We start from the raw sequence: 14,357 nt of genomic DNA, 5'->3' as shown, positions 1-14,357 counted from the left end.
AGTGCTGCTGCAGAAATATGAAATTCTGGTGCAGGAGCTATGAAAGGGAATTGGGGGTCCACTGGGCTGGTGGAGGAAGAGGCAGCTGAGGAGCCATCTCTCATGGCGCAGTCATGAGGTCACAGCCTGGCTGAACATGGGTTTTGACTGTCAGTTTTGGCCCCCTTCTGAGATCCCACTACTAAAAATGAGTTTGGCACACATCTGCTTGATGCTTTGGAGCCCCAGGGCAGCCTCAGCTCTGTTATGTGTGTGTGTAACCTGCATTAACACCACAGAAATCAAGAGGAAGGAGTATTACATGGAAGAAAAGTGGAGAGGGAGAAGAAAGCTGTGCTCCTCTTGTTGAATCCAGTGAAAGGTAGACCCAAGTCATTTTTACAGGGGATCCACTTTACACACTGCTGATTATGTAAATGGGACATAAACTAAATTGGACTTTCACTTGCTCTGGCACTCCCTTCCATTGCCAGAGTGATTTACAGAAGCTTTAGTGTAAATTAAAACCAGGACCAGTGTCTGCTGTCCACATTAAAACCCATCCTTTCCCAAGATAATTGTGGTGCAGCCGAGACTAGGGAGCAGCTTCCTAAGATTGGTTAATACCCAGATTTGGGCTTCTTCAGTGGCTTAAATGGAGTGGCATATTATCTCCTCTATAGTCTGCCTAAAAGATAGATTTGATGTCTGCAAGCAAAGACATGAAATTGCTATAGGCTTCCATTCTTATAGCCTGCCACCTATTTGATTTATGTGATAAGTGATCTCAGATGACCCTCCAAGGCACTGAACCATTAGAGAGTTATGTTGCACAGCGATAAGAAATCTTCAGAGATACCTAAATCTTCTTTTACCACTGGGAGTTTCATCTGTTCTGGAATAAAGAACATTTTTATGTATGATGTTGCTATCTTGCTAGCCATACTAATATTCAAAAGGATACACAGGCTTAAATCAATAGCAAAGTGACAAAGATCACTACTTCAGATAAAACGGAAGTAGTCACCACGTGGATGCCAGACAGCTCTTTTAGGTTTTATCTTTGTTCCTTTCATTCTCTTTCTTGAAAGATGAGTAGCTGTAAGGGTTCACATTTAAGACTTCTGTTAATCTTTCCACCAGGTAGGAAGCTGGCAAAAGCACCCTTTCAGTGTGGAAAACCCTGGAAAGTCACATCACCCATTTGGGACTTGCTTATTGTAGGCTTTGTGAAACCATGGGTTTGAATCTTTTTTTCCACTGAATTTCTGTAAACTCACATGCAAGTTCCTCTCTGCCTAGAGTGAATGAAAGTGCTCAGAACCTCAGGTGGGATGTGAATTCTTGGCAGAGGTCAGGGAAAGCACAGATGGGTAATTTCTGTGGTTTATGTCCAACTGTAACATCTCCTCCTACAGAGGAAGGCAGCGCTGCCTTGTATTCCTCTAACTGAACCTACATCTAATGCAGGATTTCTTGACGGAATTTGCAAGTGCCATGTTAGAGCACGTATAGAGTCCATACATTCCATCTATGGAATTCCATCCTGGCCTGATCCACTTCCTTCTGGCACACAGGACCAGCCAGCCAGAAGCAGCTCACACTTGACTCTGCTTCAGGGTAACCTGTGATGGCCATTTTCTGACAAATAAGAAAAGCGTTGAGATATTGGGCACTTTCCTGGACTGCAGCTTCCTACCTACCTTGACACAGTGCTGAGGCATAATGATCAGTGTGGTCAGGCAAGTCAGCCTGAGAGAGGAATCAGACACCATCTTTTATTATTTCTCCTTGATCCTGAAAAATCTTCCAGTCCTTGCAATTAGGGCTACAGTAATTTCCTTCCAGGCTCTTTAATAATGGCCTTGATTGGTGACCCGTGGCATTGCATGCTCCGAGCTGTGGCCATGTCCACTTGGTTGTTTTGTTTGTGCTTTTGTGCATATTAAAATACATAAAAGCAGGGACTGATGCCAAAAAAGCTTTGGCAGCATTGCAGGCGTGTTTTTACAAAAAGATGTATCTATTTCTTGAAAATTCTCCTCCAAGGAAGTGAGATTTCTCTTTAAATTAATGCAAGGCAGAGATGAATAGTCCCCATGTGCTATTTGGCTTTTTACTCAAAGCTGTTTATGAGGGGAAGCTCTTGGCAAAATTAAATGAGCCTACTCTTCCTCACGCTGGCAAAAACTGTCAGTGCTGGTCATCGTACACCTTCATAAATCTGCAGTGCTGGCAGCCCACAGACACCAGGCAAACATCAAATTTTGTAGGGGCACCACACAATGGTGCAATAACCACAGCTGTTTCTTGTCAGCATTCAGAAAGCTTACAATAGGGTTTTATTCAATGAGCCATTCCTTTTGTAACGCCATTAGAGGTATTCGCTAGGAGAAGCTGGCCTCAACTAATCGTGTTTAATTTTTTATCAAATGCACTGTGGGAGCTGCAGGAATATGCATGAGACAGCGACAAGCAAGTGGTGTATATTTAGGATAAATACACTTTGAGTAAGAATTGAATTCGTTCCCTCCTGGCCATGGTGGTACAAATGCTGACAAGTCTCCGCAGAGGTCATGGCCTGGCTTCAGACACGGGTGCTGCGAGAGACCTCCAGCTGCGCCTGCCGAAAGGAGAGAGCTGCAGGCAGACACATGCAGAGGAGCAGCGCTGCTCCTGTGAAACCATTCCCATCCCCTCCACTTTTAGCCACAAAAAGTGAGGTTTAGAGGGTGGGAATGCTGCCCATCTCGCCAGGGCAGACCCTCGAGCCCCCACGTTGGGCGACAGCTGGAGAAGGGTTCCGAGCTTTCCAAGATGTTGAGCTGTGCACATGAGCCCACACCTCCCCTCACAACAGCACCTCCCCATCTGCAGGGCTGCCAGAGCTGCTCCGGGTGGGACCTCGGTTTGGGAAAGTGCCGCTGGAAAAGCAGGGGTGGTGGTGGGAAAAGGAAAGAAGTGACAAGAGAAAGAGAAGGAAGGCATGAAAGGAAGCAAGACAAGAGGTACAAAGTAAAGACAGAGCAGCAGTGCTTAGTAACAGTGTGAAACAATTTTTTTACTAGTTATTACCTGAACTCAGGGCATTCCCAGGCGGTTTTCTTGCCCTGATGAGACTCTGTATCCAGGCAGAAGCACAGCCTTCACCCACAAGGTGTGGGTGAGCTCAGCACAGGGCTGTGCACAAGGGTGAGCTGCTCCAGAAGTGCTGCTTTCCTTTCCAGCATTGGCTCAGCGTTGGACTGAAAAATCGTGAATCAGCCCTATGAAAGTAGCTTTTAAAAATTGTAAATGTGAGAGTTCCTGGTATTGTTGTACTCACAAGCTTTTTCTCCACTGCTCTAAAGCTTAGACATACCTTTCAAAGCAAATGTATACGTGGAAGCCAAGATCCTGATACATTGAGATAATCCACTGGTTATGATTTTTAAGAAAAAAAAGTATAATCTGAGAGTCACAATATAAATACGAGAGCTGAAAAATACTGCAAATGGAGTCTGACTGGCATCAAAGCAGTGCCAGGCTCTATCTACATGGTCTTTAGCAATAAGATAAGAGCACATTTTATCAGCAATCTGAGCTGGCTGGGTGCATCTAGTTCATCCTCCAAAACCCTGCTAGGTATTTGCATCATGCCAAAGTCATCCCATTAACCTTTTCCAGCACTTGGCTGAGAATGGCAACACAAAGGTATCCAAAGATGGGACCCGAGGCAGTATAAACCCTGAGAAAGGGGGTCTGATTCCTCAGGCAGCCAGCCCGGGTATGGCACACCCCAGTGCTGTTTAAGTCACCTGGACATACAGCAGAGAGGGGGTTTCAAGGAATCACCTGTGGTGCTATGGAGAAACCTTCAAAGGCACATTGGTGTGAAGGAGAATATTTCAGGTCTCCTTAAGAAGTTCGGTGTTGGCTCCTGAGCTGCGTGGAGACACTGTTTTCCCCTGCAATAAGGTATTTCCCCAGAGTGTTTATGGGTGTGGGAGAGGGCAAATTTGTATTTACCGAGATGGAGCCAGCCAGCAGGAGTAAAGCAGAGCAAGGCACGTCAGAGTTTGAATTTATTACCAATACTGTAGGCCATTTTCCTTTCATTTTGACTGTAATGCTGTTCTGAGCCTCTGCCAGGTTTCGAGGGCAGAGTCATTGGCGAGTTGACCCCCTGCTTCGCACCCTTCATTTTTCTCACTTTGCAGGTTTTCACTGAGCTAATGCTTTCAGGAAAAAAAGGCTTATTGATTAGAGTGAAGTCGCTTGCAGGATCTGGGCTTTTTTTGGTGCAGTTTGTGAGGTGTTGTTAGCCGCCTGATAGAGGTGCAGGTAGTGCTTGTTCTCACACATTTAGTAAATTCTGCTGGCTTCTCTGCCCTGCTTGCTTAGAGCTTTCTCACTTCATCCACTCACCTTCTCACCTGCCCAGAGCACTCCTGTTAGGACTGAAGCATGTGGCAAGATCACCTCAGCTGTTCTGAAGAGCATCCTCCTCCACTACATTTTAATTTGCACATTGTCTTTCATTCCACAGTACAAAAATGGCCATCAACTCTCATCTCCATGTGATTTTTGTTATTACCTAGATTTTTATAGCTGAAAACAAGCATGTATCCTGTTAGGATGAGCTAGAGCAAGCCTTTTTTGAAGTTTTTCTTTCAACAGTACCAAAGGTATCCCACCATGAGGAGTCAAGTCAGAATCAGGGGTTGTGATGAGCACGTGTCTGATCACATCGATCAAAGGAAGACTACATCAGAGTAGTCATAATTCATAATTCATTATAGTCATATTTTGTATAGTCAAGTGTGTGGTGATGTTTTATATTGTTTCTTTGTTCTGTTCTCTAGTGTAGTTGAAATACATTGAATAAGGGTTATTATAATAGTCCTACAAAGCTATGTGAAAACTTAGCTGAGGCTTTCTTGAGTTTGCCCTGTTACCTTCAAAGGCGTGTTAGCAAAGAGAGATTCAGAGATCTGTGTCTGGCCAGTGTTGCCACCTGATTGTGTCTCACTCTCGTGGCTCATCAGCTGCTCTTCCCTCTCCCATTTCCTCTTCACAGTCTGGTCTGTGGGGCAAGGTGCATGCCCTCTGTCCCCTGTGGCCCTTTGTGTATCAGATCAAGATGCTGTGCATATTCCTAACCATCCCACTGGAGCTGCTTTTCTGGAAATTGCAAGGAATTTACTTCCATCCTGGCTTTGCCACTCATCAAGCACCTTCTCAAGACACTGATAAAGGGTTATTCAGAAGCTCTAGCACAGAGATTTTGATGTACATGTTTTAAAACCTCTAAACCACCAATTCAACTCCTAATAGAGCATGAGTCTGGGAAGCTATGTGGGTAAAGTCCTAGCATGATTTTTTGGGGTTGCAGCACCTACAGGAGACTTGAATCAAAGAGATTAAGTGTAAAGAGAAACTAGAGATGTTTACAGTGGAAGTGGGCAGTTTTGGGCTTTTAGTTTCTCCTGATGTTACAGGAAATAAGCACAGGGTCAGACCAATCTAGCAATGATATTTTCAATCTGGTTTTTTTCAGCTAGGGAAACAGAGTAAAATGCCTCAGAAATGGTTTCTTTCTTGCAGGAGCTGCAAACAATACAGATATTCTTGAAATCACAGTTATCTGATCTGAGTGCTGTGAGAATGCCAGAGATGGACCAAACGATTAAAACAGGAGCTGTTGTGGTTAGCACAGTCCATTGACTCTGTAAATTGTGTGTAGTGCCTTCACAGCTGAGAATTTATATTGCTTAGGAGATTGACGTAGTCTCTGAAGTGACTTTCAGATAATGCTAGTGACCTCCTAAACCTTGTTAGCACATTTCTTTGGACTCTCAAAGTTGATAATCTTGCTAATACAAATAAGAATTTTGCAGCTTAACACTTCTCAGTTGTGTGAGTAGTAAGTGGTGGGCTTCAGTGATTAACCTCCCTGGAGCCCTAATATGTCCCTGCAGGGCCTTAGTGTTAAAACCTCAACAGTTGCCAATATGAGAACTACCTAACATGCATGAGGAGAAGAATCATTCTCCTTTGTAGAAGAGGAATCCAGAAGCTAGATTATTTTTGCTAACAATCTTTTTCAGTTGGGTTAGGAAAGAAGTGCAAATCAGCAAGTGCAGTGAAGGGAAAAAAGGAAAAAAGAGTCACCTTAGAAAATAAGTATCCACTAGTCCTCAAGCTAGAAAGCAGCAGGATATATTGGGAAAGTAACTCATTGTAAGATGTCTGATTTATCAAAGCACTTATCTGCACAGCATGGAGAAAACAAGCCCTGTGTGTGTCAGTTCTGGGTGTGGGTGCATATGCCAGTGGGTATGTTTGTGTAGGGAGAGAAAACACACCTTTAAGAAATGTGAAGAATAATATTATCTGTGTTACTGACAACAGAAAGAGCATAAACAGATGAACAGCTGTCTTTTTTAGTAAGGACTGCTGCACATTTGCACATTTAGTGACAGCATGCACATTGACTATGGAAAGCTGGTCACAGAGCTTCTTCAGAAAAATATGAAGGAGTGACCTATTTCAAGTAGAAATTCAGAACTGCAATGTGCCGTAGTGTGGATGATCTTCTCTAAATCAGTTACTTCTCTTCAACGTGCTCAGTCTTTCAAATGCCTTTTTTAATGGCTTAAGTAGCAGTTTCACTTATTCAGTGATGTAGAGCCGTGTGAGGTCCCCGGTCAAACGACACGTGCTGGACAGTTACGAATAGAAACATTACAGGGAGGAAGAAAGCAGGGCATATGTTTTAAATTAAAAGGAAATGCATGGGAAGTGATTTGCAGAATAACAAAATAAAGAAATTAAAGCTCCATTCCATAAAGTATACATTCTCACCCTCCTGAACTGGAGCAATTGTCATATTTCCGATAGGTGAGGAATGCTTGGCTGTTGTAAGAAGTCTTCTGCCCATAGGTCCCCTCGTCACTCATTACATGCCCTGCGTAGTATCTTAACCACTGGAAATCCCCTGCCACATCTGGCTGTCAAAGTTGTCTCCTCAATAAAAGAGATTTCTTTATTTAAAATGTAAATGCAACATTGCAGGCATGGGTGCAGCTGCAGGGAGGTGGGGAGGGTCATGAGTGGCACGGTGATGTGGGGCCAGAATCACACAGGCAGCACTTGGAGATGCTGCTGGTGTGAGGATGTGGTGCTTGGACACCTTGTCCCCCATCGTACATTGGCTTTTATAACATGGGAGCCTACAGAGTTTCTCAGTCATTTTAGGAGACAGAAAAACCACAGCTCAGACCCTCCCTGTAAAGCCTGACAATGCAGTAGAACAAAAATCCAGAGTGTGTTTTCCTGGTTTCCCCTTCGGTTTTTGTTACATGAATTTTAAGGATATAAAGGTGAGCAAGTTAGTACAAATAGAGCAAAACTCTTTTTTTTTTCCTTTTGGCATAATCAGATAATCAGAATGCTTTTCATAGGTGATTTTTTTTCAGTTTAATATAGTCTAAATTCAAGCATGACTGATAGGAAATTAATGCAGCATAGTCCATACCTAAAAATACCAACACTTCCTTCGACTATATTAAGGCTTAGGAAAAACGCATTTTAGATAAGTCATCTACCTTTGGTATTTCTGTGATTTCTGTCACTGTAGTATCTAAGTATATCACAATATTTTAATATACTTGTTTCCACATTCTCTCTTGGTAGGAAATTATATTATTCCTGTTATCACATAGTGGGAAGCATGGCAGAGACATAACTTGTCCAGGATAGGGAAACAAGTTTGTTGAAAAACAGGCATTGGAGTCACACTTGCTCTTCAAGGGGCAAAAGCCCTTTCTCCTTGAACAGCTTTGTGAAAGCTTGGGATTCTTGTCCTTTTTTGAGTAAATAATAAAAGCAGCTTATTCAAAATCAGAACACTCTGACACAAAAGCCTCTGGTAACCATCTGGATGTACATCAGGCAGATAATTTGTCCAGTGGATGTCACTGGGGCTACCAACACACGTCAACGTGTGCACCAGCTTTGGTGGGTTGCACCCAGGTGTGCAGAACCCTGAACCCAGGTGTGCAGAAGCCTGCACCACGGTGCTGACTCCAAGTGCAAGAGAGATGACACTGCAGAGGCTGTTAGTGCAGATAACAACATCAGTCAGAGCAGATTGATGCTTGAAGTCTGCGTTGGTTTAATAACTCTGCAACTGGCAGAATGATATCTCTAGGTACAGTGTCTTGCTGGAGAGTGGTGTCTTTCAAAAGATATCAAAGGGTGTTTATACACTTCAGTAGAAACATAGATAATGTTTCCTTTGGGTCTTTTAACAAACCTTCTTCTTGGTGCCTACCTTAGTGGTCTCTTTCCGTCTTTCAATACTCAGCCATCAGTATTTTTTCTCCGTCCTCTTACACCCATATTTTTATTTTCCCTTTAGACCCTTCTTATTTTTGACTTAAGGGCCAGGTACAAACCTTACACAATTGCAGACATCAGCATTGACTTTCTCAGGTTTCAAATTTAACCTGTGCTGGAGATTGTCCTCTCCTCTGGACAGTACTAAATCTTTCCTGCCAGAGATAACTAGTCCTTGGGGCTCATAGCTGTGCTTCTGCAGAGAAAAATGTTTTGCCTTTGGAGTGGACTAGATTGCACCACATGGCAGGTAATTTCAAAACATTTTCGAGGAAAGCATCCCCTTGGGGCCATCTCAAGGCCTTCATGGGTAAGGACACGACGCAGCATGCGATGCTATCAGTGCCCCTCCATTATTTTCCCAGGGAACAAAGCAGTGAGGCTCAGTGGGGACACGACCTTCCTGGGCTGCAGCTTGAAGGGGTCATTGTATAAGGGGAGAGAGAAAAGGAAGGGTTTTTCTCTGGTTTTCCTTTTAGCTCTGTAATTGAGGGGATTTATCACAGGCCAGCATGGAAATCTCTGTGTTGGCCCGCTCAGGAGCACTGTTGGCCGGCCGTCGGCTTTGTGAGCAGCACATTAAGCTGATGCAGTGAATAGATTTTTCTAGAGAGAGAGAAGTGCTTTGCTACAGTGCTGTCTTTACTAATGTACATTCTTCTGCTTTCCATCAAACAGTCAATGAAGGCTCAGGTGAAACCAATCAAAAAGAGACATCGACCTGTGACATTTGCCAGTTTGGGGCAGAGTGTGACGAAGATGCAGAGGATGTTTGGTACAGTAATTTGCTCTACTTTTCTATTTTAATGAATGTTGTATTATTTAAAGGTACTGTGGTTTAGAAAGCATTACAAATGTTAGATACTCAATTTTCTGCACCCAGAGCTTCATCTCAAAGTGACTGAGGTGGTTATTACTCTGAAAAAAATGTGTAGAACACTCTGGTTTATAATTTTGGAACATGCATAGTTTAGACCAAGTTTAGAAACACAGTTATCCATTTTGTTGCCATTATAACTTATGTTATTCCATCTGGGGTTTTACAGCTTCATACTTCAGTAAAAATAGAATTGGGAAAAATAATTGACCTAAAGCTTTTCCAGTTAAAAAGTATCATTAGTATTATCATCATGTTAATTCATGTGTGGCATTAGAAGTGCTGGGAAATCTGTCTCTCTTTTCCCTAGCTTGCTGAAGTTGAAAACCTTGCCCTCAATTGCTTGAAAAAATGAGAGTATACGTTTAGACATTTTCTCAATGAAAATGTTTTTAATTTTTATTTTTTTAAAAGGGGTTACAAAATTATTCAGATTTTTTTGCTATTTTAAACTTTAATTACATAAGCTGCGGGGAAATAATTCTATCAACTCAGACTTTTATTTTTCATTTTGCCTAGGAAATATGGAAACTTATATTAAGCCAACTGTGAGCTAATAATTTCATTGTGATTTTGGAACAGCCAATAGATCAAAAAGGTCACTATTCACAGAGCTATATTTCTAACACTGCCCTAATGCCATGCCTCATGTCTCCCTCTAAGTAATTTAACCAGATTTTGAGAGACAACAAAATAACCGTGCAAACATTAGAGCTGTTGTCTGGATGGTGCTTCTGGAGCTGTGGGCTAGTGGTAGCTAAAGAATGGATGCACAGACCAGGCAGTGAGATGTCAATAAAACAGAGCTCTAACGTGGAGAATGAGAATGGAGCAGAGAGGAGTCAATAAATGAATGGTGAACGTGAGAGCTGGGCCCAGTGTTGGGCAGCTGTGACCCCGCCCAGGCAAGGAATCCGTGCACCCTTGGCCAGGCTTGGAATTAGGAACAGTTCTTCTGTTCAGTGAAGAAGCTCAGGAATATGGTCATGGTTATCCAGTGTGTTCATTTTGGTCTTGTCTTGCCAGCCTCTTAGCAATCAGTAATCTCCGGTTCTAGTTCTTAAAAAGCCCCAAGAAAACAAACCACCGAGTCCTTGCTCTGGCTCCAGTCATCAAAGGAAATTGTGGTGTTGAAAAACAGGAGCAAGGTGCATCATGGTTATAGGTTTCAGTAATGTAATGAAATTTGTGAGTAAGAAATTGCCTAATGTTGACTTTGCTTAAGAAAATTACCCCAGGTGTTATGATTTTCATTGTCTCCTTGACTGGTTGTCCTTGAGAGCTTTGGTGGCGCAGTGTAGAAACAAAACCGTGGTGAAATTAATATATCAAAATTCACAGTCTGGTGCTCATGTTTTCATAATTAAGTGTGCTTCCAAATTGGAAGGCAGGAGAAGAGAGGGGCAAGGAATAAAATTAGCTACAAGATAACATTATTAATCATAAGCACTGAGTAGCAGTGTTTATTTTTTTCCAGAAATAGCTTGGTAAAACTGCCTGATCCAACTTACCCCAGTGTTCCCACTGCAGCTTTTGCACAATCTAATTCCTCCCCTTTGAAACAACTTGGCTTTTACGGAGCAGCATAATGATGGCAGGAGCTGAGGTGCTCTGTCTTTACTGACAGGCACTCTTTCTGCAGGGGAAGGTGCTTCTCGGGGAAGGGCTGGTGCTGGGAAGATGCTCCCAGACAAACTGTTAGGAGGCAGGAAAGCTGATTTCCAACCCGAAGTACAGAGACCATGTAAAGCCTGTTAAGGTTCTGCTTTGAAGTAAGCAACCTCATGTGCTGTAACAGAGCCCTATTTTCCTGTCTTTGCCCCCTGATTAGCCTTGGATAAGCATCTTTCTAAACAATGAGCCTTCTGCATGTCAGCTTTTCACTATTCTTATTTCTAGAATAAAAGTGCACTATGTACAGAGGTTCTAGATCCCTCTTTCAAATATATGTTAATTGAATTTTCATGTTTGGCACCAGAGATGCATATTGCCTCACTCTCCTTGACAAGAAATGCCAATTTATTATTTAATCACTATTTTTCTGTGGATTGGGTATCAGATGTAAGCAGGGCTCCTTTACCTATCTCACCTGACTGATGAGGTTTGTAAAATCCAAACAGGGTCCCTGGTGGTCCTGGGACTGTTACTGCAGGATGATAATCCCAGCACCAGCAGCGAATCCCTATCAGTCAGGAACAGTTTGAGGGTGCAGGGTGAGTGCCTGATCCACTCCAGGTTGAGAGGAATGCAGGCTGGTAGCAGTGCCAGACTTCAGAGAGCTGGAAATGTGAGGCTGGCTATTTGCCTTCTATTTCTAGGGTGCCAGAGCAGATCAGAAAAGAGAGCACAGGTGTGATAGCAGATGTGGTTGGACTGCTGATGATTTACAGTGACAATTGACATTATTCTGCGTTGTCACAGTCTATATTTTGTGGACTGTTATCTCTGGTTTAATTCTTTTTGTCCCTTTTTTTTTTTTTGGTTATTCATTGCCAGTTCTCACTCATTTAAATTGTGCTATTGTACTGTGCCACCTTTATTTTTAAATCTCTTTATTTGCGTTAAACGAATCTGTTAATGGCTAGACTCCTGGGATTTTAATGGAGGATTGGCACCCAGAAGATTACTTGAAGGGGGAAGATTTGTGTGAACATTTTCTGGAAAGTACAGAGAAAAGGCAGGAAAGAAACCTCTGTAATAACAGGTTTTCCATGGCATGCAGAAGCACACATGTGTTATTATCCTATTCTGCAGTCAAGTAGCATGAGAGTGAATGCAATTTGGCATTCCATTAGTGAATCTCTTTCTCTAAGTTAAAAACAAAGACTGTTCACTTGAAAGTCTTTAACATCTTGCTGCTTTAATATGTGAAAGCTTCTTGTCACTAAGAGGATCGTGTATTACTGGCATTATTCCCACCTTTAATGCATTTTGCACCAGTGGGCTTCATGAATATTTAAAGCAGGGCAGTGGCTGCGCTCTTTAGCACGGGGTTGCAATCTATTGGTAAATCAGACATTTGGTGTTGCTTGCTTTGGGTTTTATTTCTGAGCTGGCTAAGGAATAATTGATTTTGTAAGACGGGGCTACTCAACATAACACCCCGAGAGATACACTTAAAAGGAATTGAAGAATGAGGCGTAACATTTTGAACAGTGGTGTGTTGCTCAGATCTTCCAAAAAGCCTCTATGAAACACTCTCTGTACATAAATAGTGCTCACCAAGTGGAGTGCCTGCTCTCTGCTGGAGTGGCTTAGTGTCAGTGCAGAACCACGTCAGAAACCTGGGTTCCAGCATTAATCTCCTCCTTATGGGCCACTGAGGAAATAAGAGCACTCCCTACACTGGACAAGCTGTGGTTTGGATAAATACTGGGCAGCTATTTCAGAGGTCCACCAATATGTCCAAAGTGGCAGGAGATAGATAATAAGAAAGATCCTTTGGTTGAGTTTCCTGTTGGAAAATGCCGACAATGGAGAGGACAGGAGTATTTTCTTAAAACAAGATTAAATCCTGCAAACCTCTGACTTGCAGAGTTAATCAAAATCAAGATGATGAATTGGGGTTAAATATGCATACTTTCCCTTTGAATTCCAGTATCAGCAGGTCAGCCAGCAGCAGTGTGGAAGTGCAGCACTGCCCACAGTAAGATGCAGGTTGCTAGCTGGAAGGCAGACACACAGAGGTGTGTGGTGTGCTCTCAGAGTGCTTCCCCTGCAGCCTAGCAGTGTCCAAGGAGGTGAGGAGGCCACCTCCGGAGTGCTCCTTTGCCTGGCCCTTTCTCCCTGTGGGAGGCTGCAGGTGGAGGAGAGAGGCAGCAGTTCCCTGGCAGGAGGTTGCCTAACCCTGAGACGGGTCGCTTGAGGGTTGTGACAAAAAAGTGGGGTCAGTGTCAAAAGGGGTCTAAATGCCCCTGCTGCTTACTGCAACATGGTCCCACTCACCCCAAGGACTCCTTCTTGGCTGGGTGTGAGATGTCATGCTCTGCAATAGACACCATAGTCATGGTAGGCAACTTTCCTCCCTCCTCATGAGCCTGGCCCACATTGGAGGGGCCTTTTCCTTCCTTGTGAGTGGACAAGGATCCCACTGGGCAGGTTCAGCTCAGAAGATGCTGAAGCCCTTCTGCAAGGACACTGATGACCCCAGGCTGGGAGCTTGGAGGAAAGAGCTTGGCTTGTTCAGTGTGTGGGTCGGTGGGGAAGGAAGGAGCGCTGGCCCCAGTGCTGTGCGGCTGGGCAGCATTCCCGGGTGAGGTGGTGACACTGCAGCGTAATTACAGCAGGTCCCCTGTGTCCTGTGCTTCTGTCCACACGGCTGGGACAATAAACTCTGCTTACCCTCAGCAGGCAGGCACATACACATACAGAAGATATTACGAAGATGAACCGTTCCAGTCCCTCATTTCATATTTTACTGCTAATCACCGGTACATTTAGTGTGGGTAAATGCTCCTATAAGGCAAGCGAACAGTCAGCAGCACGAGGAGGGTGAAACTGCATTCTCATGCAAATAAGTGGTTCTGTACATGGGATGTATCTGTGCAAATCATGCAGCTGCCATCTGCAGCGACCCCTGCAATCCATACTGCCCTAGCAATCAATATTTATCTTTATTATAGTATAGAAAGAAACCATGCAAAAGAAACTAATGATTTTGCCAGCTTCTCGATCCACACAGCAATTAGGTCAGTCAGCTTTGAGTCCCTTCCCCCTTCCATCAGTTGCTCTCAAGCAGAGGATTTGCAAACAAGATGCTGTACTGCTATAAAAGTACTAAAAGGTAGTTTGAAGTCTCACATACATTACACGGGTATTGGCTGCTTCGTGTTCAGCAGTGTGTATAATAACTATGTGTGACCTACTTGTTCCAGATGCAGAAACAACGAGCTGCTTTAACATCTGCAATGTCCCAAACATTATACAGTAGATACATTGCTGTTTTCTGCTGCTTTTCTTTCTCTTCTAGAGAAAAAGTAGATCTTTGCTCATACCTAGGCATAACACTTAAACATACACGTTGCACTTATGCTTCAAATAAACAGAGGAATGGAATCAAATCCTTAAAAATACACAATTCTGCAAAAACTTAAATTTCTGTTTAACTTGAGATCATACC

At 43.2% G+C, this 14,357-nt stretch overlaps 1 protein-coding gene across 1 annotated transcript in view; it reads left to right on the top strand.

The window, feature by feature from the left end:
* Nucleotides 1–14,357, top strand: part of TMEFF2 (transmembrane protein with EGF like and two follistatin like domains 2) — a gene marked incomplete at its 5' end in the record, with an annotated part of 124,384 nt that overhangs the window by 63,656 nt on the left and 46,371 nt on the right. Inside the window, one exon of the mRNA XM_082285371.1 lies at nucleotides 9,040–9,136. Within this exon, the coding sequence (XP_082141497.1) occupies nucleotides 9,040–9,136 (97 nt within the window). The remainder of the gene's footprint in view (nucleotides 1–9,039; nucleotides 9,137–14,357) is intronic.

The sequence above is a fragment of the Coloeus monedula genome (genome assembly GCF_965178545.1).
Source record: "Coloeus monedula genome assembly, chromosome: 7".
Classification (NCBI taxonomy): Eukaryota; Metazoa; Chordata; class Aves; order Passeriformes; family Corvidae; genus Coloeus; species Coloeus monedula.
Note: the sequence above shows the minus strand (reverse complement) of the source record. Positions and strands in the feature narration are given on the sequence as shown.